General features: G+C 45.4%; 1 protein-coding gene across 2 annotated transcripts; it reads right to left on the bottom strand.

Moving 5' to 3' along the window:
* Positions 1–1638: 1638 nt before the first annotated feature.
* On the bottom strand, positions 1639–21458 carry CLIC2 (chloride intracellular channel 2). 2 transcript variants are annotated; one of them, XM_020804679.3, is made up of 6 exons: positions 21033–21458; positions 14093–14202; positions 13034–13159; positions 7893–7999; positions 5084–5265; positions 1639–3641 (listed from the first exon to the last, which is right to left on the bottom strand). In XM_020804679.3, exons 1-6 carry the CDS (start codon positions 21087–21089, stop codon positions 3480–3482), a joined length of 744 nt encoding a protein of 247 aa, XP_020660338.3. In that variant the 5' UTR covers positions 21090–21458; the 3' UTR covers positions 1639–3479. The 2 variants fall into 2 exon arrangements, with proteins under 2 accessions (XP_020660338.3, XP_072837097.2); XM_072980996.2 differs by lacking the exon at positions 1639–3641 and adding an exon at positions 4140–4496 and having other exon boundaries at positions 21033–21335.
* Between the last annotated feature and the right edge of the window lie 1672 nt (positions 21459–23130).

Raw genomic sequence — 23130 nt, 5'->3', positions numbered from 1 at the left:
CAGTTCAAAAAAGTAACTTTTCTCTGCTCCACATAATAAGGAACATGGAAAGGAGACTTTCCACAGTTATTCATCCATCTCACCCAGTTCTGTCTACAGCAGTGGTCCCCAACCTTGGGCCTCCAGATGTTCTTGGACTTCAACTCCCATAAATCCTGGCCAGCAGTGGTGGTGGTAAAGGCTTCTGGGAATTGTAGTCCAAGAACACCTGGAGGCCCAAGGTTGGGGACCACTGGTCTACAGTACTTTGACTGGCAGGGGCTGTCCTGATCCCATCAGCAGCCTTCCCAGTTGTGACCTCAAATGCTTTGCTAGCTGAAGCAGGATCTAGGTGGCGGCCCACCCCCTGACAGGCATAATTCTTTGTTAATGGAGCAATGGTGTGAGACCTATGACCTTCCCAATGGGGGAGCCTCCAAGTCCCATCAGCCTGAGCCAGTATGGCCTGTGGGCAAGGAGGGGCGAGGCCAACATCTGGAAGACTTTAGTTCCTCCATCCAGGATTGAAAAGATTTAGCTTCCCCTTTTATACATCAGTTCTGGTCTTCCTCTCTCTCATCCCTTCTTGCCCAACGGCAAATTCCTTCAACCGGATGCATGGCAGGGCTCTGAGCTGACTCCCTATATTTTGCTGCCTGAGACAAAAGACTGTGGTGACACACTGTTCTTCTGTGCAGGAAAAAAACAGCTGGACGGGGTTCCGCCCATTTTGGAGCTTTCAAAGAGTCTCAGAACAGCTCTCGGAATTTCCCAGCCTGCGCGGCTACTGACTACACCTACTGGGAGATTTTGGGAGTTGTAATCCAATTCCCCCCCCCCTCTTTCCTGAGCAATGTTTGCAGCAACTGAAGGCAACCTTCTAACTTCAGAGGCCATGATAAGATGGCTTGGTCCATCACTCTTCCCCTACCTTCCCAGTATCTGCAGCCCAAGTCAACTGCCTCACTGGGTCTAATGATAGGGCCCATCCCGACAAGGTTGCCCTGCAGCTTGATTTCTTTAGCTGGAGATGCCACTTCTGCTCACAATGCACAAACAATTGCACTACCACTAAACTGTTCTGTTCCCAAGGCTTTGGTGGGCCCGGAAGCATTTAAGCGATGAAGGAGGCCAGACTCAACTAATTATGCCCTGATACGTCTATTGAAGATAACAGGAGGCACCCTGTTGCTTTTTGCTTTAAACACAAGACTTTAGACACAGCTCCGGCTCCAGAATTTATCCTTACAAAAGCGATCTACATTTTTTTCCCCTCCAGGTTATTTTATGTATTTGTATTTCAGTTTCCCTCATTTAACTCCCACGAACTATAAGTGGGCAAAGTTAATAGGAATAGAAAGAAGGACCCAAAAGAAGTCACAGTTAGGGCAGAACTTCATCAATCACGTTGGAGCGACTGTGCAATCTGGTGGGTTATAAAGTGACAGAATTAGATTATTACTGTCTTTACAGACACCAGATAATTCATCAAGAGATGTAATTTTCCCTATCTTTAGACTGAGAGGAAGGAATTTCCCCCAGCTCAATTTGTGCCCAGCTCAGCGATGTATCAATGAAAGCAGTAGAAGCTGGCCACCAAACACACCTCAAACTTTATACTACCTGTATTTGCAATGCTGGATCCCTGTCCGCCTCTCCTTTTTTTTTTTAAAGAAAATGTTGATGAAACAGTTTATGTTAAGATCTGTTCACCTCTTGCAAAAGCATGTTCACTGGTGAGGAGTTTTGATAGTGATTTGACCCTACTAGGTGGAGAGAAAGTAGCACAGGACCCACCAAACCACTCTTTGCATATCTAAACACAGCTGTGTGAAACTCAGCTGGCTCTCAATGCATGTGTGGATCAACGAGAGAGCCATTCAAAGCAGAAGGAACACTGAATAGGTTTGAAGGTCATCATCTGCCATGATGACTTTCTGCAAAAACACTCTCCCTCTTGTTTTGGGACTTCCCTGCCCCTTTCACCAATCTGCCCTGCATCCTAGTTCAACCTATGATTCTTATTTTCTAAGCATACAAACCCACCCTCCTACTTTCACATACCTAAGCAGGCAAATCCCAGCCCTCTTTTCTGTGGCAGTAACAGGACAACAAAGGATGAACGCACACAAGTTTGCCTTGGTGTGTTTGGCACCTTGAACCGGGTAGCTTTGTGTTTGCTTTTCCTGCTGGTCTTTTGCCAAAGAGCTCAGAAAGGGTTCAGGTATGGGAAAGTAGCTACTAAGAAACACTGGGAGGGTCCCAGCTGCTGAAGCTCAGAACGGCATGGTGTGCTTGCCTCCCAGAGTCGGAGAAGTTCCTTTTTTTGGACCGCAGTGCTCCGAATCCCCCAGGCAAGAAGACCACTGCCATACTATTTAGGAGATCTTGACAGTTGCAGTCCAAAAAAGGTCACAGGTCAAGAATAAGTTGCTTCTTCTGAATGTTTTCCAAGCTATCCTGTCTTGGTCGGAGATAAGGAGGGTTGTGCTTAAGAGGGGTGGATCAGGGCCCTCCCAGGATATTATGTCTACATAACAGACGTATCTCCGATATCTCTTCAATTCCACGTACAAAAGTTGGCTCGACCAGCAGTTGAAGTGTTTCTCCAACCCCGGGGATGGGAGAGCATTTTGCACCATGCCAGAAGGCAGGAGGTCAGTTTAGGCAAACCAAAACTCTATCCAGGCAGTAGGTCCCTGCCTTCCTTAGCATCTGCTACCCAACGAGGCTGTCTTGCTCTGCTTCATGGTACGGCCAAGCCCTGGAAGGGGTGGGTGGGGGTTCAACAATACTCTGCTTATCACTTCCCTTAGTAGTCTAGAAAGATAAGCACTCTGCTTATGCACAGGGACATGCCTTCCTTTCTGACTAAGGGAGAGGGAGAACATTCCAACCAGGGTGGAAAATGAGAGATTTAAGTGTTACACAGCCAGTCGGGCTGAAAGTGCTATAAATTGTTTTGAGAGCCCCAAGCTGGATTTGGGCATCCATCCCCTTAGTGTCCCCACTTTAAGCAAGCCTGAAAGCGTTACTCCCCACCCACCCACCACCCACTCCTCATCTTACAGCAGGCTTTAAAGCAGAGAAATTATGCAGTAGAAGTCTTTGGAAGTTAGTGTTCAGAAGTAACACACAGCTTTCCAGCAGAGTCCCCAAGCCATGGGGTTGAAGACCAAGGGCAAGGTGGAGCGGGTGGGTGCCCAGAAGTCACAGAGAGATCCATGTGGAGTATATCAGTCCAACACATACAGTTAACTCATGGTGGAAAGAAGACAGACGTGAGAAAACAGGCTTCTGGAGAGAGAGAGACCCCCACGCCTTGAAAGCATTTGAAGGAGTCCTTGAGGTCTAGCATGATGAGGTATCCAGGGCGGCAGAGCTTTCTTGAAGCCCGTGATGTGGTAAGACCTGCTTCCTCGTAAAGACCACAAGCAGAAAGGAAAGAGTTCGAAAGGGGCCATCTTGAATGGAAGCCGTGCGTCCTTGAGATTCTGGCCTTAACTCATCTTCTTGGCCACGCTGGCATACGTGCGCTCAATCTCCTCATCGGCCGGACAGGTGTGGCTAAACTCATCGCAGGTGTACGCATGGTGGAGATAGCGCCACACGGCCGCCATTTCATGGGGGATCTCAAAGTTGCGATATTTCTTTGCAGCCACCTTGGGCGGGGTGGGGGTGGGGGGGTAAGGATGGGAGTGGAGACAAGAAAAATAAGAAATGGAGTTGAATTCCTTTTTAAACGAACAGCCTGAACGGCAAGTCGTTAAGCCACTGTGAAGCTTTATCACGTGGTCCTTCAGCACACAAGCCCACCACACACGTGTGGTTTCAGCTGGTGGCGGCATCTTGGTGCGAAGTGAGGCGTTGGCTGGTTTTGACTGGGCAAGCCCCCTCCCAGTCCAGCAATTCCACTTTGGATGCTCTGGGGAATTGTGGGAAATTTAAAACTGCAGTCTAAATTTAAAGGTTGGGGGGCAACATCAGATCGAACGGTGGTGTTGGGGAGAGAGGGACCCGGTGGTTACTGTCTGAGGGTGCCGTGCATTAACACAGTTGTGTGTTAAGATAATTGTTAAGATAATGGGTGTGACGTCTCTAGAGTGTCGAAGTGCATTCCTTCAGATGCTATTGGATTACAACTCCCATCAGTTTTCATTAGCATAACACTGAAGGACGCTGGGAGTTGCAGTCCAGCCACATCTGCAAGGCTCACGCTTGGCTCATTTTTGAAATGTATCTTTTTGTCTTCTGTCCTCACTGACAGCCCTGACAGCAGTTCCCAGCAGGAGACGACTTCGTGGAGTCTCCTCGCCGGCAGTGACTGAAGTGCTTTTAAACTGCTGGACTGCTGGATAGCTCAGTGGTTTAGATCTCTGGCTGTGGAGCCAGAGGTTGGGAGTTCGATTCCCCACTGGGCCTCCTTGACTTGATGATCCAGAGGGTCCCTTCTAGCTCTGCGGTTGTAAGATGATGAAAAACACACAAAAGGTACCCAGGAGAAGGTCAGGGGGATGCTGTGAAGGACAGAGTCATGGGTTAGAGATTTGAACTGGAACTTGGAAATATCCAGGTTCAAGCCCATTCAGCTATTAAAAAAAAACATGGGGGACCTTGGGCGATCATGGTCTCCTCATCTGGTCCACCTCGCTGGCTTGCTGTGAACAGAACTATAACTCGGTTGGATGATAGGGGCTTTGACCTAGGGTGCCAAAATTTAGAGATTTGAACCCAGGTCTTGTGAGTCCTAGTCCACCACTCTACTCACAACACTATACGGGGTATCCTCATTCTGCACTGCCCCCTCTATTTACCTTAACAGGTCTAGTCCCCTTCGGTCTGAATGGATTCTTGTAGTTGTACTCCAAAAAAAAGTAACTTTTCCAAGGTCTGCCTTGAATAGAGGCCACAGACTTATAAAAAGCTGCCTTAGATCGGTTCAGGCTATTCATTGTTCCACCCATTTAGCCCAATATTAACACAAATCTCAGAATCAGGTTGGAATATTTCCTAGCCTGACCTGAACCCGGGACTCTGTCCATGCCATGCATGTGATCTGCCCCTCAGCCGCACCCCAACTCACAAGCCCAGGGAACCATCTCACCTTGATGATGTTGAGTTTGGGCAGTAGATTGCAATCGGCTAAGGTCATCCTGTCCCCATCCAGGAACTTCCTTTGAGAGACCAGTATTTCCTCTGTGCAGTGATGGTCAATTTCCTCTGGGAGCGGAGTGCTTAAATAATCATCCAGGCGCTGGAACTCCTTTAGCAGAGCTTTCTCCAGATCTGAATCACCGGAACCCAAAAGAGGTGTTAACAGACCTGGCCAGTTTTCACCCCCATCATTTATCTTGCCATTTGCTCAAGATAGATAGATTTCTCCCTTGAATTGCATGGATCTGAGCAGCACGGTTTTGATCCTACACAATTTTTGTTTCGATAAATACCGTATTTTTCGCTCCATAAGATGCACCTTTCCATAAGACGCACCAATTTTTTAGGAGAAGAAAACAGGAAAATATAATCTGTTTTCTTCGCTCCATAAGACGCACAGACTGCTCACTCCACTGTTTTGTGGGGGAAAAGTGCATCTTATGGTGTGAAAAATACGTTAAATATTTAGTCAATAGTGCCCCTGGACCACCCAGAACCCCATGAGTTCAACCCTGAAGGCATCCAAGGGGTCTTCCTGCCCCCCAAACCCAACATCTTGAATTCAACCTCTAGATCAGGGACTCATAAGGATCTTTAAGTTAGAACCAACTGTATATGCTTTGTAGTTATGTTTGGAGAGGTCATAAAAATTATACACGGATTTTAAACTACACAGGGATCTGACACCCCTAACCCCAGCATTGCTGAAGGGGGGAAGTGTCTACATGTTTCATGTCCTGGAGGACGGATCAGCCATTCCAGAAGGTGCTGGTGAGCAATACAACTGTTTTCATTCAAAGTGGACGACCTGATCTTTCCATCCATGAAATTGCAGAGATCTAATTATTGACTTAACGGCTTGTAATAAAATGCACAAGAGGTCAACACTAGTATTTTTGTTCTATATGGGCAGCTTCACCTCTTAATAAAAAGCAGAAATCTCTTGGCTGACTTGAAAACAATCTACAGAGCAGCAAAATTATTTTTATTCTATATAGCCAATGTAATCCTTAATAAAAAGAGTGTGAATTCTCCTTTGAGGAAACAATTTATGGCGTTTACATACAAAATCAGTGGTAGCTTCAAACTCTTATCATGCTATTTATTCATAGGTATGGACCATGTATCAGTTCATATGTGTGAGAAAATTGAGTTCTCTGCCCAGGGGGAAACAACTTGAATTAATACACTCAGGAAGTACTAAACAATTTACTGCTCTGTACTATGTTGAGATACAGACTATCATTTTAAGTCTCTCATGTTTTAAAATTGTTTTATACAGCTCTGTAACCCACTCTGAGATCCTGTGATACAGGGCAGGCTACAAACGAATGAACGAACAAACAAACAAACGAACCAACCAACCAACCAACCAACCAACCAACCAACCAACCAACCAACCAACCAACCAACCAACCAACCAACCAACCAACCAACCAACCAACCAACCAGTCAGCCAGCCAGCCAGCCAGCCAGCCAGCCAGCCAGCCAGCCAGCCGCCAGCCAACGTGCTTAAGTGCTATGTGTAGAAATGTCACCCAAGAGTCCCTCATCATTCCATGGGAGCATTCTGAGCTGTTTCGGAGGTGGGAAGGTCACTCCATCTTAGGTTCTATGTCCCCCAAAATCTTTTTTTTTAATTCCTTCAAACTTTAGGGTTCTTCCAAACCTCATGACACTTTTCTTTCGGACATGCACTGGGGGGAGGGGATAGAGAACATGCTGCTTTTCTGATGTTGTGGGACTGCAGCTCCCCTCAACCCCAAACAGCATAACCAATAGCAGCAAATGACAGAAATTATAACCTAGCAAAATCTAGAAGGTTACACACATTCCCCGTTCTCAAGGCAGAAGACGGTACCATGCAAAATCGGATGCATGCAGCTCTTTTCAATGCACATTATGGGCAATATTTTGTTGCCTAGACATGGAGCAGATGGGGATCATGTAAGCAATACTCCCCCCAGTTCCACTAAGGCTCTCTCTTGTATGAACAGTTGCATGAACAACCTCACAGTGTTTACATGGTATCCTTCCCATTCTATTAGCTGGCTGGATAGCTCAGTGGTTTTGGTTTCGGACTTCAGAGCCAAAAGTTGGGGGTTCAATTCCCCATTGCTGTGCCTCCAGGGAGAAGAGCCAGCCTGGGTAGCCTTGGGCCAGCTGCACAGTCCCAAGGTTGCCCCCTAGAGGAAGGGAAGGGTAAAGCACTTCTGAATATTCTCTACCGGGAAAACCCTGGAAAGGGTTGGCATAAATTGAAATTGACTTGATCGCATGCAATTATTATTTGCCTATGTATTCCTCCCACCCCTCCTGTGATGTCTGTAGCTTCCTCAAGTAGTCCTGGAACATAATTAATAATAATTATGTGCTGTCAAGTTGATTCTGACTCATGGAGATCTTTCCCAGGATATTCTTGTGGGGTTTCTCTGAGACTTTGCAGTTTGTCTGCAGCCACAGAGGCTGGCTTTTCTCCTGGTAGGCACAGTGCGGCATTGAACTCTTGACTCCCGGATCGCCAGCCAGATACTCCAACCAATGAACTATCCAGCCAGTTAGCCTTGGAACACAGGGCCTTGTTATGGAATCAATAGGATGATAGGTAACCCAAAGACTGTTGGAAAAAGAATAAGTGAACCCTCCCCTTTTGCTTGCTTTCTACACAGTGCCCTACCAAATGTTCCAACGGACTTTCATATAATAATCTATAATGTGCCTTAAAATATCTAGACTATAAGGCTATCATTTGTCCTTACTCTTGCTTGCTTCCTTGTGGGGGTTCTTGATGTACGCGGAGAACTTGGCAAAGATGTTTCTGCCCACCTCCATGGACTCTCTGTTTTTGGGGGCAAGCTGTGGGTGCCTGGAGAATAAATCCAAAATTAAATTAATATGAAGGAAGAGAATGTGCTCACCCTTCTGGTGCTGGCTTTTCTTTTTTGTTTATTGCCAAAAGGTCTCATAAAAGATAGAGCACAGGGAAAAGATTGTAGCATGATGAACATTAGGATGATTCAAAGAAGATTTAAAACTAGTGAGTGTAGTGAAACCAAGGCTTTCAGGGTGTTCTAATGTTGTGAATGCAAAATATTTGAGGGTGGTCTGTTCCAGAATGGGCAATTCAGAGTTTACAAAAGACCCCCTCCTCCTTTTTATAAAGATATGTATTACTCTAGCATAGTCAAAGCTATGGTTTTTCCAGTAGCGATGCATGGAAGTGAGAGCTGGACCATAAAAAAGGCCGACCGCCAAAGAATTTATGCTTTTGAATTGTGGTGCTGGAGGAGACTCTTGAGAGTCCCCTGGACTGCACGGAGAACAAACCTAGCCGTTTTGAAGGAAATCAACCCTGAGTGCTCACTGGAAGGACAGATCCTGAAGCTGAGGCTCCAATACTTTGGCCATCTCATGAGAAGAGAAAACTCCCTGGAAAAGACCCTGATGTTGGGAAAGTGTCAGGGCAAGAGGAGAAGGGGACAACAGAGGACGAGATGGTTGGACAGGGTCATCAAAGCGACCAACATGAATTTGATCCAACTCCGGGAGGCAGTGGAAGACAAGAGGACCTGGCGTGCTCTGGTCCATGAGGTCACAAAGAGTCGGACATGACTTAACGACTAAACAACAACAACAACAACAACAACAACAACAACAACAACAACAACAACAAATTGCGCTAGCAGATTGCATTTGTGGACTGGGTTATGGAGGGTTATCATGATGAGCAACTGCATTTCCAACTTTATTACTACAACACGATTTACAACTTTAAAATTCAGGAATCCAGATAGATAAGGAATAAGAACATGTAAGTCCCTATTCCTTCTGGGATGCAAAGCCATCTAGAGAGGAAGGGTGGGTAAGCAGAACTTGGAAATACTATGTTTTGGACTACAACCCCCAAATTCCTCTACTAGCAACTGAGGCATTATGGGAGTTGTAGTCCCGAAACATAATGTTCCCAAGCTCTGTGGCAAACATGTGCTCTCTAAACACTGTGCATCTACCTTGATCCTGGGCGATGGGAGTTCTAGTCCAAAAAGATCCGGAGGATTACTGACATATTCTAACTCAGGCTCTAAGTAACCTTTCCCAGCTTTTTAACACCAGTTATTGTTGAATTATGACTTCTAGCTGTATCACGTTGGACTGGGATTTGAGAGCTGCCAGTTCTAGTCTCTGCTGAGCCATGACACGCTCACTGCATGAGCTCTTGAGCTTTCTTTTTTATTGTGCCTGGATGTTGTGAGGATAATGTGGGTAGATGAGAGTCATTTCTATGCCATCTTGGATGTACAGGAAAAAAGGCAAGATATTAAGGTAACTAATCAAACATCTGGGGAACCTATTGGCCATGTTGCCTGGGGATGATGAAAAATGTAGTCCAACGTATTTGGAGGGCTAGTGCATTGCAAATACCTCTGATCACCCCATCCAGACTTAAAGGAAGAAACAAAGTAGGAAGAGGCAAATATGTAGTTAACAAGCAATTCAATGACTGACCATCAGAGGGTGCTGGTATGAAGCTCTTGACACGGGCATCATCAGAGTGTCTTTTAAAATGTGTTTTTTTCATAATAGAGCGAGCAGACCTGACTGCATGCCATGCCACAGGATTAAAAAACTATGGTTTTCTGAGCATTAGCTGGAGTCCTGGAAGTAGTGTTTCTATATCAGCAGCATCGCCATCCCCGGGTTTGCAGAGCCCAGAACCGAGACTAAGAAGTCAGTCCATTAGGAGGCCAATGTATTGTTGTAAATGGTTGTTAAATTTTAATTGTTTTATTCCACTTGTTGTGAGCCGACTAGAGCAGTCAAAGGCTAGATGGGCGGGATATGATAGATAGATAGATAGATAGATAGATAGATAGATAGATAGATAGATAGATAGATAGATAGACAGACAGACAGACAGACAGACAGACAGACAGACAGACAGACAGACAGACAGACAGACAAGTGCAGGGTGAGGCCAAGGCCGTGGCACAAAGGCCAGACCTGCTTCTGGTCCAGCTGACTATGGAATCAGGGATCAAGGGAATCCAGAGAAAGGTGCACCAAATACAGGGGAAATCCAGCGTTGGTGCATTGATGCTGCTCAGCTTTAGATCCATCCCCACACAATAAAATCAAGCTTTCACCTCCTCTGGCACCATTTGGTCTGATATTTGTCCATTGTCCTGGAAACCTGGGGAACCGAGGAGACTTCAGGCGGCACCCACAGATGGGCAACTCTCTGGAAAGTCTCAGCAAGGTATTTAGAAAGGCACAAGTTGCCTGGCCTGTTGAAAAGATGTACCACCCTGTTTGCACATGCTAAGAGGGGCTGGCTTTTTAAAATCATCTCAGAAGAGCGAAAACTGGTGGCACCGGCTATGAGCCAAGAGGGTTTGCCAATCAATCTACACAGGAGGGCACTCCCATCTGGGGTGGTTTACAAACGAAGCCACACGGTGAGTGGAAATGCAGTAAGCTGCAGCTGTTAGTAAACTGGAGTAAACTGGGAGAAGCCAAATCCACGTTTAATCAGAAATACTGTGATGTAGTGTTTGAGTCCTAGATTGGTAACTAAGAGTCTTGGGTTCAAATGTCTCCTTGACTTGGAAATTCACTGGGAGAAACTGGGGTGAATCACAATCTTTCATCCTGAACTATTATCCCACAGGGGTGTTACAACAATAAAATGGAGGAGGCCAACCTTTTTTCATAGGAAAGAAAGAACAGAAATATTAAAAATCAAGTGAATAGATAGCCATGACTGCTAAGAACCCTTGGCTACTCACAGTCTGTCCCCTAACTTACTTTCTAACAGAAGGATTGGAAGGTGCTGGAGTTTTTGCAACCTCGCATGCGGGCTCTGGCTGGGAGGGACTTCTAAGTTGGGTGTCTGTCAATCTACCCAGAAGTAACCAATCATTCCTTCCTCACTTTTGATTCAAAGAAAGCCCCACCTCTCTGCTCTGCTTTCCCCCCACTCAGTCAGTTAATTATGAGGGGAGGAAAGCGTTGAGTAATCGGGGGGAACTTGAAGCTAATTCTGCTCCATAAATCCCTGCACTTCTGCTGCACAGCTTGAGAAATTTAACCAGAAATTCAAAACTCTGCCAGAGATAGTGGGATGACGTACTGTATAAGTTGACCCAAAGAAGAACATTTTTTTTTCTTTATACAGGTGGATAAAACTAATAAGATAAGTCATGTGTTTCTTTCCTCCAACACTCTCTCCTCTGACCATGCTGAGGTTTGGGGAATTATAGTCCGAAAGGTACTTCTTTCAGATTTTGCCTTTCATATTGTGGTCGGCTCTGTCCTGTTAATTGACAACATGCTGTCAGTAATCTGTCATTGAGCCACTGCGCCCATTTTTTCCATTACTAGAATCTTATTTCTAAAAGCCCTTGGACAGTTCATTAACACAGTCAGCTTTCTTTACTGATCCTTCTGGTGCAAAGCGTTGGTGTTGTCCCCCTGCGCTAGAGATTTCCTGCAACGGTGGCTCTTTTCCAAGCCTTTTAAACGGCCTCATGTTTACTGCAGCTGCATCCAGATAATTCAGAGACAGGCTGCCAATTTATGAGCACATCTTGGCTCTTTTAACACTGTGGGCCTCTTGGCTCCGCTGCGGCCTCTAAAAAAGAGAGAGATTTAACAAGGCTGTACTGTATTTTGGAATTCTTGGACATTCCTGGCAAATGCTGGGATGCTTGCTAGCCACATCAGGGAACCCTGCTTGCCACATCTTTGTCTGAGGCTGCCCCCCCTCTCAAAATCAGGCTTTTCTCTCTCCCCCCCCCCCATCTGTTCCCTACCTTGACCGAGAGCTTCCGCTGATTGTTTCTTTAAACTTTCAGCCCAGATAGACTTCCTCCCGGATCCTGGTGGGGAAACAGATGGTTCTTACAAGCTGTCCCATTCTCCCTGAAAAGCCAAAGGGTGGATGGATCCTCCACCTTTCCCAATAAGAGGTTATGGTTCATGCGCACACTTCATCTCAGTTTATGCTGCTATGGAGTGCCTGAGCATGTGGACAAACCTCGCTACTCCTACCACACACCAGAGTTTGAATTGCTACTAAAATACCTTTTGCTACACAACAGAAGTACGATAGAGGAGAGATCGATAGGGGAGAATAGCTACAAGTTCCCCAGATGGTCCACCCCTTTCTCATTAACTGGCACTTAAGATCTCAGTAACTCACTCTGAGACATTTGTAGGAGAAAAAAAAATTTCTTTACTCACTGTTGCGAACAGATCAACAGTAAATAAACAACTGCTGTTCAAAACTCACATCTTTGCAGACAATGACAGCCACTTTTTGTCTCTTGCTGAGTGCCAGCAATTCACATTATTTGGCCTTAACCGGCAGGTAGCATGCCTCCTGTATCTTTAAGAGTGGCAAAGCAGGCAGAAATTCCACAGATGTAGATTTCCTCATCAGTGTGTTACAATGCTATGAAATTCGTCAGCCTGAATTGCCTCAATCATTGGCAGGACTTCTCTTGTTCTATTTACGTCTCATCTTTTTTCCAATAAGTTCAAGGTAGTGCACATGGCTCTCCCTCCCCCACTGTATCTTCACAACAGCCCTGACAGGTAGCTTCGATTAAAAGGAAGTGAATTTCATGACCCAGATTATTTTTATGACTCAGCTGGGACTTAAACCTGAATCTCTTAAGTCTCATTCTTATACCTAGCTCTTCGCTACTAAATAGACAGAGCTCAGTGATTTTAAGAAGGAAGTGCCTCTGTACATGTACAAAGTGCTTTGTTCTCACAACACAGCCATCCTCTGGACCAATGTGCCTCCTGTATTCACAAGCAGACAGAAGTGAACTTTTTTTTTTGGAAAGCGATCTTAAGTTGGAAGGAAGTGAAAGGAGTATAAGATATAAGGTACTTGGGTGGTGTGAGGGTCTGCTCCAGAAAGTCTTCAATCTTCAGGAAGTCTGTTTTCAGCTCCTTGTTGAAGACCAGGAATGGAGGATTAATTCCAGGGGCGAGATCTTTCAGCTCGTCCGGTTTCCTGTGGCATCAATTAGGGTTGGAGAAACAGGTCAGTTTTGCTCCTTCTGGCCTTAGCTTGGTTTCAGCCTAAATTTCTTTCCTCTTTGAAAATCTAGATACTTTATTCAAAACTGGACTGCAACAAGATAGGCATCTGTCTGCTCTGTCTGAAATCACCAGCTACAACTGTTCCCAGCATGGAGAGGCCCATATATTATATATATACTGACTAGAGGGGTACAGTGGACCCTCTACTTAAGGAATTAATCCGTATTGGAAAGGTGGCTGCAAGTCGAAAAGTCTGTAAGTCGAATCTCCATTGACCTACAATGCACTGAAAACCGATTAATCCCATAACCAGTGGTTTTTATTCTATTTTTATTCCATTTTGGTTTTTTTCTGGTCTGTAAGTCGATTCTCTGACTGCAAGTCAAATCTAAATTTTGCAGCCAGAGAAGTCTGTAACTCGAAAAGTCTGTAAGTCGAGCCGTCTGTAAGTCGAGGGTCCACTGTATTAAAAGTGGAAAGCTTGCCCTATCTTTGCTCCAGAGAGCTCAAGGCACTAAAATAGCATTCTTCCTCCCTCCTTGGGCCTCACAACCACCCTGTGAGGAAGGTCAGCCAAAGATAACATTTTCGGTCCCAAATCAGTTGGCGAATTTCATGGTTCGATAGGGGTTTGAACGGGACTGTCTCAAGTCTTAACTGAGCACTGTATTCACATAGAGAAGGACCTCCTTCCAGAGCAAGGATTTAGAATGAGTGGCTCTCGATGTACGGTTAGGCTCTTGACTAATTTCATAACCCAGAATCCCACAGACACTAGATATGGCCACTAGATATGGTCTCTGGGGGAGTTGCGATCTGAGAAGTCAGATTTTCCAAGCTCTGCACCTCTCTTATCCTGGCGTTTTAAGGCCATCAAGATGCAGAAGGTGGCTCCTTTCTGTACCTTGTCATATCCACCGTTGTCACATTGAATCGGACACCTTTCAGCCACAGGACCATGAAAAGGCTCTGACAGAAGGGGCAATTTCCGACGTTTTCTCCATCCAAGGCAGCCTGCGAGAGACACCGGAAGGGACACAGATCATTGATCCAGGAAGAGGTCAAAACCCTGACTTGAAACCACTGCAGCAAATCTAAATGGCAACTCCTCTTATATAACACAGGAAATGCGCTCTGGAGATGCTCACATTCATGTCACAGAGAAAATCTCCACCTCTCTGTGACATTCTTAGAGTTGGGGGGGTGGAATTGTCATCTCCCCCCTCCCCACCCCCAATGTAGGATCTGCAACGCAAGATGCAGCTATAATGATCGCATGCTGCCAAGCCCATTTTGAGCAAGGAGGCTGGCCAGTCTTTGATACCCAGTCCTGAGTCCAAGTTCTTATTAAAACCCAGCTTTTTTTCCTCCAAAAAAAAGACTGAGGGAGGGGTAAGTGTGGTTCCGGGTTGCGAGACAAATCCGTTTCTTTGAAGAAATGAGTTCGGTCCATGTTGGGTCACTGGTGAGACTAGCGTCCCCATTCCTGATTCTCAGGGTGTGATCACACCTTGCAATTTGGTCCAGTGCAAGCCGTTTCCTGGCCATCACATGACATGCAGGGAAATGCATTCCAGCCTGACTCTGATTTGTGCCCAAGGTGGACCTTTTCGGTCTAGCTCTAGGGCTACTACTTTTGGGGGCTGAGCCGGAGTGATTCCAGTGGCAGCGTTTTAAATTTCTGGTTAAACTCCTCTAGCTGGGCAACAGAAGTGCAGGGGACTTCCAGAGCCGAATAGCTACAGATTCCCCAGATTAGACCACAGCTTTTCTCATTAACTGGCACTAACATCTCAGTAACTCACTCTGAGATATTTGTGGGAGAGAGAAAAAATGTTACTTACAACTGAACAGATCTACAGCAAAACTAACAAACATGACTTTCAGCAAAGGGCCTCAAGAGGCTCGCTGACTGCTTCCCTCAGACGAAGGAGAGGGAAAGAGGAGCAGAGCAGAAAGGCAGGGCTCTCACCGAATTCAGAGGGAGTAAGGAACAGTTGGTTAGTGCTGGATAGATTGACAGTCATCCGAGCTCAGAAAGGTCCCTCCCAGTCACGCCTTCTATAAGCAGCATGCGAGGTTGCAAAAAAACAGCAATTCCTGGGCAGACAGGAGGGTCCCTTTACGGAAGATTACTCCCTTCAAAGTAACCTTTTCCAGTGAAATCAGACATGCACCCCCATAGTTTGTGTCCATTCTTTTATTACAGTTCTTACGACGATCTTACAAGGTAGGCGAGCAAACTTCTTTCCACATCGGTGTCAATGTTCGAGAGAGGCGAGTGTGCGAGAGAGATGCTATAGAAGGAAGTCGAGATTTTAACGAGGGCTGTGGCCTCTTAGCCAGTATATTGTGCTTATAAACAGGCCCAGGGTGGAGCAGGGGTTTGACTCAGCCTGTCTTACATCAAATCCTGAGAGATGCCACGGCTCTGGAAACCTAACATCATCATCACTATTTTGTTTTTCTGTTTATGTTCAAATGAAACAGCACATTGTTCCTGTTTCCTTAGGCGGGAGCCAGATCAGGGGTGAAAGCAATAATGAAAGTCCTCTGTGTCCTTTGCCAGCCCATTGTGGTGATCTTTATGTTTGTGGTGTGCGATTGTGAGAGTCTCGGGAAGTGAGATAAAAGATATTTAAGAACACCCAGTGCCTCTAAGCTGGAAAGACGGAGGGGTGGGCAGGAGAGAAGAACGGCAGGGCTCTGTGCCAGCAGGAAAGGAGGTTTGCGTGTCATCCGGCAGAAACGGGGGCAGGGGGGACTCAAGAGGGAAGGTGTGGAAGGAATATAGGCTCAAGTTTTCCATAATAGTCACCAACGGAGCGTTTTATCTTTCCTTTCTGTTTCTTTCGATTAGTTCAAGAACCAAAGATTTCCCCTAGTGACTCCACTTTTCCCAGAAATCAAACTTTGTGCTTTCCCTGAATACTCTCCAGAATTTGCCCAACACATTTTCACTACAATAACAACAACAACAACAACCATCATCATCATCTTAGAACTGAAGAGCTGGAAGGGACCCTATGGATTGTGGAGTCCAGTCCCTGTCAGCGAGGGACAGAGGGGGGAATCAAACTCTTAACTTCTGGCTCTCAGCCAAATACCAGCGGGCCCGCAACACAGCCCGCCCAACCCAACTCCAAATTTAGTAGCATAGTTCTCAAAAACTAGTTGAACCATGTTGGCACACGAGGCTGAAAACCTCTACCGAAAGCACTTCTTTCCAATCAACCCCTTGCAGAAGAAGTGCAATCATAACTAATTAAATGAAGAATTTAATGTCCCTTTCAGGATATCTAAAGCCTGCTGCCTAAGGTATTTGCCTCACTCTGCTCTAACGCTAGGGTTGGTCTGACTTCCTCTTGGAATCTGGATCATGACACGGAAAGAAACTTCCACATGTTTCTAGTAATAGAAGGAGTAGCTGTGTTCGTCTGATGAAGTGGGGCTTGTTCCATGAAAGCTCACATCAAAAAATAGAGAACTTAGTTTTTAAGGGGCCACCATATTTTGCCTCTTTTTTTTTTTTACTTTTTCATTCTATTTTGCTTTTATCTATTCCACATTATTGCTTGTTTTCTCCTCTCTGCACTCAATTTGACAGGACCTGGTTTTAAGGGACAAAGGAAAATACAGCCCAAAATGTGTAATTGTAGTTTTTACTGCAACCCTGGAATCAGTGTTAGGTGGTGAAATAGCTAAGTTTAAAAGTTGGCCTAGGTATTTCCTGTTGTGGGCTGACTGTGTTTTACATCAGTGTAAAACCACAAAAGGGGTTTGGCCAAAGAAAACCAATGAGATTCTTGCCTTGAAATGCCTCTGGTTATAGTGTTTGTTGTTGTTGTTGTTCTTGCGATTGGCCATCAAGTCCCCCTTGACTGAAGGCATGAATGAACAATCCTCAGAATGTCCTGTCCTCAACAGTATAGTGTCAGTATACTAGGCTTAAACAGATGTCAGACATGTGGGATGGGATGTAATGGTGACAAGGATTTCAAGGGCTAAAAAATTACTGAAATTCACAGTATTCCCGTGGGCCAGTCCGTTTCTTTCTCTCTCAGCCTCACCCACTTCAAGTCTTGTAGTGAGGATACCATGAGGAAGGAATGACGGAGGATGCAACCACACAGGAAGAAAGATGTGAACGGATCTACTGTGAGGAGGACATCCCCAGGTAAATTCACTTCAGCCAGCTACACAGAAGTCAGCAGAGAGAGGGGAGGGAATCAGCCTTCTTTGCAGCTTGTTAACTGTTTGAATCCTCTTCTCGCACAACTGGTGCCTGGGTCTGCTATCATCTTCCCTTCCCAGTCCCATTTCCTTCCCTCCTTCCTTCCACTTGTTGTCATAATGCTAGGGCAGCTGAAAGACCCAAGGAAAAATGGGCGAGGAGTCTGAAGAGAGAGGAGGAAGTTTTAAGATAGCTCTGATTTAACTATCTTACTGCAAATCTGGACAGCCAGAGCAAAGCTGTCTTGAAACTTCCTCCTCTCTCTCTCTCCAATTCCTTGCTCACCCTGACCCTTCCTACCTCCAGAAAGAAAGAAAGAAAGAAAGAAAGAAAGAAAGAAAGACAGACAGACTTGAATGACTTCAAACATCTCTGCATCTGCTCAAGTGGTCATAGTGCCTGAACCAATTCTAATGCATTTGATTCCAAAATAGTAGAAGCCCCAGGCGTGGAGGGAAAATGACAGATGTAGAGGGAATTCCAGGCTGATTCACATTGACTTTTATGCCATGCAGTCAACAGAAAACAATGTGAATCAGGCAGTTCTAATTCCAGAGCATTTCCCACATTCTTAGTCACACCCTGAGAACCATTTCATTTATAGGCACAAAGAAATAACAGGGCGCTCCACCTTGAAGTCGAAGATGGATGGTAAATAAATCTAATCAATCAATAATATTGATTAATTAATTAATTAATTAATGGTTATATTAGAATAGATTGGCTATACTTCTGTTGATAATGTATGCATACATAAGTGAATTGCTAGATGGTTCAGTGTTTAGGTATCAGTTTGATCCCTCACTATGCCTCGTTGACAGGGGCCTGGGCTCAATTATCGTTAGGGCCCTTCCCAGCTCTGCATTTCTAAGATGATGAAGCCGTGGTAAAAATGGCCACCAATTAATGAAATGCTGGTTGTGTTCCTATTTCTATGTCTCTCATACCACCAGGTGCGTGATCAGTAAACGAAACCAGCACGTTATTAATTAACACCAGTTAGATACCACGACTTGAATGGTCTCACTAATACAAACATAAAATACCTATGGGATTCCGGCCAGCATCTACGCCCCATTTCCTGTACATCAATGAATTTAAAGGCCTTGTTCAGATAAGAAAAGTTCTTCTTTGCTGTTTCTATCAATAAAAACCAAGAAGTCTGAAAGTCTTGCTGGATCTCCGGTAAATCACTTTGCCCCAGTCATTTTCCATCGGCCTTCTGACTGTGACATATTAGGCAGGACTTGGAAAATCTAATTGTTTGTTTTGTTGTGGTAACTATGGTGATTTGTACTGGGAGATGGTGGTTTAAATAAGAATTCTCTCTCCATAAAAATAAGGAAATGCAATGGGAAAACCAGAGCTATACTCAGGATTTTTGCACGCATGAATGAGAAAAAACAAATGTTACTCCGCCACATCCTTCCCTCTGATACTGATGTCATAGCTCACTCTGTCTTGTCACTTGACTATTTAGGTAATGGTCTCTCTCAGTCACCCCAGGAATAAACATATTTTCATAAATTATCTTATTTACCCCTCTCTTTTGCTGCCACCAATCTTTAGCTGCACCTTTGTGTGTGTGTTTGACACATAGGTGCAGCTCAAGCTATTCAGGCCCTTAGAAACACCGTTTGCTTGGCCAGCCCGCAGGTATTGAACTCAGCACCACGCAGCTTGAATAGCACAAATAAAGTTTTACTAAAAGAACTGGTTTAAAACAACATTGTTCATTCCAAGATTTTACTGTCTTTTTGGAGATATTTATTTTATTTACGTATTTAAAATATTTCTATCCCATCTCTCTCCTTTAAAAAGATCCAAGGCAGCTTACGTCATTAAAAGACAGTATGCAAAAGCTGACAACAAGGAGTATACAAATACTAAAAAGGATCACACCAATGCCATACAATAAACATATGCAACACTAAAACACATTCAAAGCAGTCATTTAAAAAACCCCACTCAGTTAGCCAGTCACTTAAGGCAGTCTTCCCCAACCTTGGGCCTCCAGATGTTCTTGGACTACAACTCCCAGAAGCCTTCACCACCACCTCTGCTGGCTAGGATTTCTGGGAGTTGAAGTCCAAGAACATCTGGAGGCCCAAGGTTGGGGACCACTGACTTAAGGGAAAGCTTGTCTGAAGAGAAACGTCTTTTTCACTTGTTGTATGTCCTTTTCCTTCTTTCTCCTCCTCCTCCTGCATCATCACTGCCATGCAATGAACTGGGCTCAGAGTTTGGAAAACTGACATGGTTGCACCCTAAGTCCCACAATCCTGCAGCCACCAGGGCTAGTGGCCATACTGGCTAGAAGATTCTGCCATCCAAAAAGGAGATCTACCTGTATCAAGGTAGAACAGCTTGCTCCTGGCTATTGGGACTAATCTACATTCAAAGACTGCCTTTATTTATTTAATAGCCTACCATTCTTCCATCACAAAATCACAGGGATACACATGGTTGGCCCCTGACAGTCCCCCCCCCACTCCAAGCACTAACCATAGACATAGAAAAGGCTGATTTAGGGCCAGACGATACACTGCACTCAGACCTTCTATCATTAGAAGAAGGAATCTGTTGATTGCTGAAAGACAGCTGATTGTCGCAGCAATACCCCAGAAAGGGGAAATAATTTGGAAAAATTACCTTTTGGGGCTATTGCTTCCACAAACCAACGGCCAGTTTGACCTCTATCTATGCTGGCTAAGTGATTCTAAGAGTTAAAATCCAAATAAGTAACTTTTCTAAGCTTTCAGGGGGCATCGCGGGAACAATGAACAGAAACTTCGTGCTAAGAGATGTGGATACATTGAAAAATGTAATGGCAGGTCTCAGTCCTCCTACAACATATAATTACAGTTATAGCAGAGGTGGGACACCAGCAGCCCCTTAGAGGTTGTTGAGCTACAATAACCATCAGCCCCAGAAAATAAAGCCAGTGATGCAGTATGATGGAAGTTTTAGTCCAGCTACATCAGGCAGGACACAGAATTCCCATCACTGGAGCAGACTGAGGCTGAAATGTATCTTGAAAAGTAAAATAGAAGGAAAATAAGCACCGTGCATCTCTTATCTTGCAAAAACATCCATGTTTTCTGCGATGTGCCTATCACAGTGACAGCTGTGATAACTAACATGTGACAACCACCATAAATGTTTAACAAGAGCCCTCCACTAACCACATTCCAAGCTGCTAGCACACCAAGAAGCAAGTGAGTTCTGCGGGATCCACACTTGAGGGAGGGGCGCACTGAAATCTGACCCCTGCCCATCCCCTATGTGTCCACTCAACAGACATGAATGCTCACAGACAATCTGCTCTATCACTGTAGGGTGGATAAAACCCAAGCAACGCCAAAATCTTGCACAATGTCTGACAATGACCACACCCAAGCATTTCATCAAAGCTTTGGTAGGCGGTAGTATCTTATGTACTCCATGAGTACTAGCACGGTATAATAAAGCCCAGGGTTTATCCCCTTTCCTGCACTTTTCAAATGCAACTTCCAAAAGTGGGCAGCCAGCCCTGGTGCATTTGGGGAGCCCTCCTCCTGCTTGTTGTAGGGCCCTAGACATTTGCCCTGTTGTACAAAGCGACCCCCACCTTGACGAACAGCTCGATCTCCGGTTCCTTCTGGGGGTTATAGAGCCGAGTTGCCATCCTCCGGGACGCCTGTGGCTGATGAAGGCCACCTCTCAACCCGTCCCGATAATGAAGCCGATTGGGAGTCCAGCGCTTGAGTCAGTGGCGGTTCGTCCGGCAGCTGCTCTCTCTAGTCAAGAAGAGGCGTCCCGCTGCGAGGCTGAGCGTCACGCCGCTATGAGCTGCCCTGTCAGTTTCCTTTTCCTTCCTTCCTCCAGAAGTGGAAGCCAGCAGTGGCGTCGAGGTGTGCTATGATCGACCTGCTGCATGCCGTGACTCAGCAGCCTTGGGTTATCAGCCGGTCACACACCACCCTCTTCCCTCCTTTATCAAAGAGCCCAGATGGTGTCCCGACTCTCTGAGAAGTATCCCAGAATAGTTCGGTCTGCCCCTCCCCACTGTAATCCGACGGCTGCTAGAGTTTCTCTATCTGGCTGGCTGGATAGTTCAGACAGTTGTGCGAGGAGGACCCAGAGGTTGGGAGTTCAAGTCCCCAGGGGGGCCTCCCAGGAGAAATGCTAGCCCAGGTAGCCTTGGGCCAGCTGCACAATCCCAGGAGGCTTCCAGAAGAAGGGAATGGGAAACCACTTCTGAACATCTGCCTAGAAAAGAGTCAGAATGAACTTGACAGTGTATAATTCCTGGAGTTTCTATCATAGGAAGCAAGCTGGGAAGTATACTATACGATAGTGCTTTGACAAGTTGTTTGTTTAATATATGTGTTAACTTTCTTGCCAGTGGGGACAGGTAAGGATGTTCCTCCCAGTCTAGCCCATAGACCAGAGCCTCAGACCTAGGAGATGAATCTGACCTTTTCGGGTTTCTTGGGGAGCCACACACTTCTCTTTATGACACTGTCTTTTGGAAATATTTTCCTTCATTTTTTGTCCCCGTTCAAAAATGTTGAAATGCTTCTCCTGTGGTTTCCTCGATTCCGTTGTCGTTCATCCGGCAGCTTCTCCTGTGGGAGAAAGCACTTTAAGATCAATTGCGATGGTATTTTCTGCTCCTCCAGTTTTGCCTCTGGCCTCACCTGCCAAGGGAATATAACCCCAAGGTCTCTTCTGAAATTGAATTGGACTCTTAGGCTGAAATAGGTTCCCTTTCTCTATAGTATGGGGAAAAAAAGCAGTCTCCAGGTTTTGGTAAGAGATGACAAAGAAAAGAAAGAAGTGCTCAGTTCTTATTTTAGCCCCATCCCCCCTCCCAAAAGGCAGTCTATGACTTTCCAGGCAAATGGGAAGTCCAAGTTGAGAGGACAGCTGGAGATTGATAAACAACTAGTCAAAGGAATACCTCGTAACTTTGAATGAATTTAGATCTCCAGGGCCCGATGAACTGCATCCAAGAGTATTCAAGGAACTGACTGAAGAACTCTCAGAATCACTGTCTGTTGATTTCTTTAAATCATAGAGGGATGGGTAAAGGGTCGGATGATGGGAGGAGGTCTAACATTGTCCCTATCCTGAAAAGAGTCAAAACGGAGGAATCTGGGAATTACAGCCCAGTCAGCTTGACATCAATCCCAGGGAAAACTCTGGAGCAGATTATAAAGTGGGCACTTTGGAAGCACCTTGAAAACCATGAAGTAGAAACCAGAAGCCAACATGGATTTGTCAAGAGCAAGTCCTGTCAGATTAATTTTATCCCATTTTTTTGATCAAGTCATCTCTCTCATAGATGTGGGAATGCTGTAGACATAATATACCTTGACTTCAGCAAAGCTTTTCGCAACGGGCTCCGTGGCTAGCAAACTAACTAGGTGTGGGCTGAGTAGAGCAACTATCAGGTGGATATGTAGCTAGTTGCAGAATTATCCTCAGAGAGTGTTTATCAATGGCTCCTCAAACAGGGAGGAGGTAAGAAGTGAGGTACCACAAGGCTCAGCCTTAGGTGTGGTGGTCTTCAACATTTTATTAAGGACTTGGATGAACTAATTGGAACATGTTTAGAGGAGGGCACCAAGGTTGATCAGGGAACGGGAAACCAAGCCTTGTGAGGAAAGATTGAAAGAACTGGACATGCTTAGCCTTGAGAAAAGACGACTGAGGGGAGATAG

This window comes from Pogona vitticeps, chromosome 11, assembly GCF_051106095.1.
Source record: "Pogona vitticeps strain Pit_001003342236 chromosome 11, PviZW2.1, whole genome shotgun sequence".
Lineage (NCBI taxonomy): Eukaryota > Metazoa > Chordata > Lepidosauria > Squamata > Agamidae > Pogona > Pogona vitticeps.
The sequence above is the reverse complement of the archived record's forward strand: the minus strand, read 5'-3'. Positions and strand labels throughout refer to the sequence as shown.